This window comes from Penaeus vannamei, chromosome 32 (assembly GCF_042767895.1).
Source record: "Penaeus vannamei isolate JL-2024 chromosome 32, ASM4276789v1, whole genome shotgun sequence".
NCBI lineage: Eukaryota > Metazoa > Arthropoda > Malacostraca > Decapoda > Penaeidae > Penaeus > Penaeus vannamei.
Window position 1 is genome coordinate 26,555,411 of NC_091580.1, and position 5,000 is coordinate 26,560,410.

The 5,000-nt window shown below is 39.3% G+C and overlaps 1 protein-coding gene across 1 annotated transcript in view; it reads right to left on the reverse strand.

The window, feature by feature from the left end:
- Positions 1–4,969: 4,969 nt before the first annotated feature.
- The window catches only part of LOC138867843 (protein FAM133-like), a 1,533-nt gene continuing 1,502 nt past the window's right edge, over positions 4,970–5,000 (reverse strand). The window contains exon 2 of the mRNA XM_070144663.1: positions 4,970–5,000. This exon is cut by the window's right edge and continues 62 nt beyond it. Coding sequence (XP_070000764.1) covers positions 4,970–5,000 — 31 coding nt within the window.

Sequence of the window (5,000 nt, forward strand, 5' to 3'; positions counted from 1 at the left end):
TATACCTGCTTGTATGCATATGTGGTGTGTGATTTACATATTTTATTCACCACTCACGACAAGCTATCTGAACGCCTCAAATATATGACAAGATATGACAATCGATATGCCATTTATCCTAATCTTGCTGTACAGGGCCAAGTTGACTTTGATTCGTAGTAAAGACACTTATACTTCCATGCTTTATCAAAACTTCTTCATTATCCTATTCATTCCTGTCACGACGATCCAAAGTTATTTGTGAAGTTGCAATGAAGTTGCACAAGGTTACGTGAAGTTGCATGCACTTGATTTGAATTGCATGAAGCTTACACTAAGTTGCTTTAAGTTATATGAATTTACACGAAGTTGCATGAAGTTTACATGAAGTTACACGGAGTTTCAAGAAGTTGCATGGATTTGCGTGGTTACTTTCAGCTACACAAAGTTTCTTAAAGTTACTTTGGATTGCATGAAGTTTACACTAAGTTGCTTTAAGTTATATGAATTTACACGAAGTTGCATGAAGTTTACATGAAGTTACGATAAGTTGCATGATGTTTAAATAAAGTTACCTTAAGTTACATGAATTTACATGAATTTACATGAAGTTACACGGAGTTTCAAGAAGTTGCGTGGCATTACATGAAGTTACTTTCAGTTACACAAAGTTACATTGAGTTACTTTAAGTTACATGAAGTTCACACAAAGTTACGCGATGTTGCATGAAGCTTACACTAAGTTACTTTAAGTTACATGAATTTACAATTTACAAGTTGCATGAAATTTACATGAAGTTTACATGAAGTTGCATGAAGTTTACATGAAGTTTACATGAAGTTACTTTCAGTCACACGAAGCTACACGAAGTTAGACGAAGTTACCTGGTAAAAGGGTGCCTGACGATGATGACTCTGACGGCGTTCTTCAAGACCTCTGACCTCTCTTGGGGGGAGAGGGGGGGCCCCGGGTACATCTCCCGCACCAGTTTTTGGTCAAAGGGTTGGGTCATCTGGGAGGAGGTGGGGGGGAGGGTTGGGGGGAGAGGGAGAGAAGGAGGGAGGGAAGGGAGAGGAGGTGGAGGGAGAGGGGGAAGGATGGGAGGGAGGGAAGGGAGGTGGAGGGGGGAGTGGGGAGGGAGAGGGAGGGTGGGAGAGGGGAGAGGGAGAGGGAGAGAAGGATGGGGGAGGAGGAGGAGGGAGGGAGGTGGAGGAGGATAGAAGGAGGGAGGGAGGGGTGGGGAGAGGGAGGGAGGGAGATACAGACAAAGACAGAGGCAGAGAGACAGAAAAAGAAAAAGACACCAAATATGAAATTATATATATAAATAATCAGAACTAAAAAATATATAAACATGCACCCTGCATTGTACCACGAAATCAATTAAACCTATAGGCCTACATTGCATAACCTTGACCTACATCACTAAAAAAAAAGAAAATATATATGTTATTATTACTATTGTTATTATTATTATCATTATGATTATTTTAGAGAGACTTACGTTAATTCCATTTTTCCTTGTCTTCTCTTTCCTCTCCTTAAACTTCTGAAAAAGACTATTGTCGAAGTTGCTGCGGTTGGCGATGAGAAAGAAATTGTTCATCCAGGTGGTAGAAGCGACCTGTAAATTTTTGAGGAAAATGAGGTAATAACGAGTAAAATGGCGCTTTTTCTTTTTTGTTTTATTGTCTATTTTTACTTTTTATCTATTTATTTTTACTTATTTTATTTCTTTATTTCTTATTATTCTATTTCTTTATTTTTACTTATTATCAGTAATTATCTTTATTTATTTTTTATGCTTATTCTATGTGGATATCATCATTATTTCTGTTGGGATATTAACTTCTTTTCTTTTCTTAATAGATTTTTTTTTCTTTAATCAAAATTTAGAGAAATATATCACCACCTATTATACCATTGTATATATATATATATATATATATATATATATATATATATATATATATATATATATATATACATATATATATATTGTACCACAGAGAAAAAATATATTGCACCATTTATATCACCTCCATGAATAGAACAATCCTAAATCATATAAACTCTATACCTTATAGACAGGACACCAGACTATATTAGGAGTATGCTTTGTGTCCCATATAAAGGGGTCATTCGCCGGTGTTTCGAAGAGCGAGGGATTCGAACGGCAGACTCGAGACACTTCAGAAGCTCGCTCAGTCAGGAGGTCGAGTCGGCGGCCCAGCACAGCGCGGACCTGAGAATGCGGGGAGAGTGGCAGGCAAGGTCTGTATATGTACTTTATATAGGCCTTGGTGTGTGTATGTGGTTTACGTGTGTGTGTGTTTGTTGGTGTGTGTTTGTTTGTCTGTGTGTGGGTTTGTGTGGGTTTGTTTGTTTGTGGGTTTGTGTGTGTGTGTGTGTTTGTTTTTTGTTTGTGTGTGTTTGTGGGTTTGTTTGTTTGTGGGTTTGTGTTGTGTGTGTTTTTGTTTGTTTGTTTGTGGGTTTGTTTGTGTTTGTGTGTTTGTGTGTTTGTGGGTTTGTTTGTGGGTTTGTTTGTGGGTTTGTGTGTGTGTGTGTGTTGTTTGTTTGTTTGTGGGTTTGTGTGTGTATGTGTGTGTGTGTGCGCGCGTGTGTGTGCGTGCGTGCGTGCGTGTGTTTATGTGTGTGTGTGTGTGTGTGTGTGTCGGTAAGTGCGTTTCTGTATGGGCATGTACATGTATGCTGGGGATGCATGGATAAAGTCATGCACGTAGTTTACGTATGCGTGTTTGCGTGTGTGTAGGTGCTTTTCTGTGTGCGTGCGTACATGTACGCTAATATCGTGAGGGAATCCCCGTATGAAAGTCTTACCGGCGTGAATGACAAGTCCAAGTGACTACACGATGATATAAATCTTCTCTCTGATTTTGGGAGCGTAAAAAAATAAGTAAATAAATAAGTAAAAAATAAACATAAATAAAACATAAATGACCAGCGGTTAAAAAGGAAGGCGTGAATGCGAGGACTTTCCCTGCAACATGCGATCTGGGATCTTGTTTTGATGAATAAAAAAAAGACAAAGAAAAAACTATTGGTGTTTAGTATCCTGATAAAACGAGACAGACGCATACTCGTACACACACTTATAATGAGTGTTTGTGCATCATAGGGGGAGACTAGGGTAATCAGACCAAAGGAAATATTAAAAGTTCCCTTGACTCGTCTCAAAAATGTTGAAAAGCCTTAATGTGAGAAGGAATAAATGCGAAATTGACATTAAGAATTTTATCAATGAAAAATGTAATTTGAATTATCAGAAGTTGATACATGAGGATGAGAAACGCAAGAATATTAGAGCAATTATACGTCAAGATACAGTTAGTCTAGAACAAATTGGAAGGGAAGGAAGGAGAAGGGATGAATTGGAACGGAAGATAAGGGGAAGGAGAGATGAGAGGGAAAGGAAGATGGAAGGGAGAGGAATATGGAGAGAAGAGGAGGGGGTAGAGATGGAAATACAGGAGTGTTTTAAAAAATATCATAGATACCCCTACATGGCATACGTTTTCTGTTATGGATAATGACGACCGTTACCTTATCCCCGTTTTCTATGCGTTCCGTGACAGACCAATCTATATAAGGTGAGCCATCTAGGCATGACAGGCTGGCTTATCGTAAAAGTGGACAGAGAGGCATATGACTGTGATCTGAAGATGCCAATATTTCCTATGGTATTTGTATTATTCCCCAATTCTTTTTCTTTCTCTATCTTTCTTACTCTCCCTCTCTCCTCTCCTCTCTCTTTCTCTCTCTCCCTCCCTCCCTCCCTCTCTCCCTCCCTCCCTCCCTCTCCCTTTCTCTCTCTCCCTCACTCTCTTTCCCTTTCTCTCACACACACACACACTTTCTCTCTCTGCCCAAAGTGTGATGCTGGGATTGCCTATATTTCATCCAATAATTAATGCATGATTTTGTTTACATCTTTACACTACACTGAAATAGCATAAATGATTCAAAAAATCACGAATCGCTGCTACCGTAATTACGAATATAAACCAAGGCACAACATTCTTAGAGCGAAGCATTATGAAATCATTCACAGCAATATGAGAAGTCTCCTGGGAAGGAAATGCAGCTGATGAATTCCTTATCCAAATATGGCCATAAAGATGTCATATCGTCTTGGCCGCTGTCGGAGCGTGGCCACAGACACATATGAAGCAGGTTGATAGGGGTTATATTTGAATACTAATACTCGGTGTTGTTGTTGACACCTAGATGGCTGTGTAGGTCTTTTGAGAGGCGTCTATGTGTCCCCTAAGCGTGTTTATGTCATAAAAGAGTTGGTCCATATATATATGTATTCTTATATAGATATGGATTCCTTTTCTCCACTCTTGTATTTCTTGTATTTTTATTCTTTTCATTTCTCTTACCTTATCCTTGTATTTCCCGTTTCTATTTTGTTTTTATGTTGTTGTTTTTTTCATTTCTCTTCCTTATCTCACCCTTGTATTTCCCGTTTTTATTTATTTTTAACTTATTTATTTTTTATTTTTCATTTTTTAAGCATTAACTAAGTCACCGAACGTAAGCTGAATATCATGTAGTATAGAGTTCAATAGATATCTTTTTTATCGCCATCCATAACGTAGACGGTTATCTTTCTTCCCAGACACTCAAGAGACATTTAAAGGAGAGATAGATCGGACTGTAACTGGCTTCCCTCTCCCTCTCTCTCTTTCCCTTTCTCTCTCTCCCTCCCTCTCTTTCCCGTTCTCTCTCTCCCTCCCTCTCTTTCCCTTTCTCTCTCTCCTTCCCTCTCTTTCCCTTTCTCTCTCTCCCTCCCTCCCTCCCTCTCTTTCCCTTTCTCTCTCCCCCTCCCTCTCTTTCCCTTTCTCTCTCTCCCTCCCTCTCTTTCCCTTTCTCTCTCTCCCTCCCTCCCTCTCTCTCTCTCTCTTTCTCTCTCACACACACACACACTTTCTCTCTCTGCCCATAGTGTGATGCTGTTAACTGTTAACTGTGGTTGAACTCGGTCAGAATCACC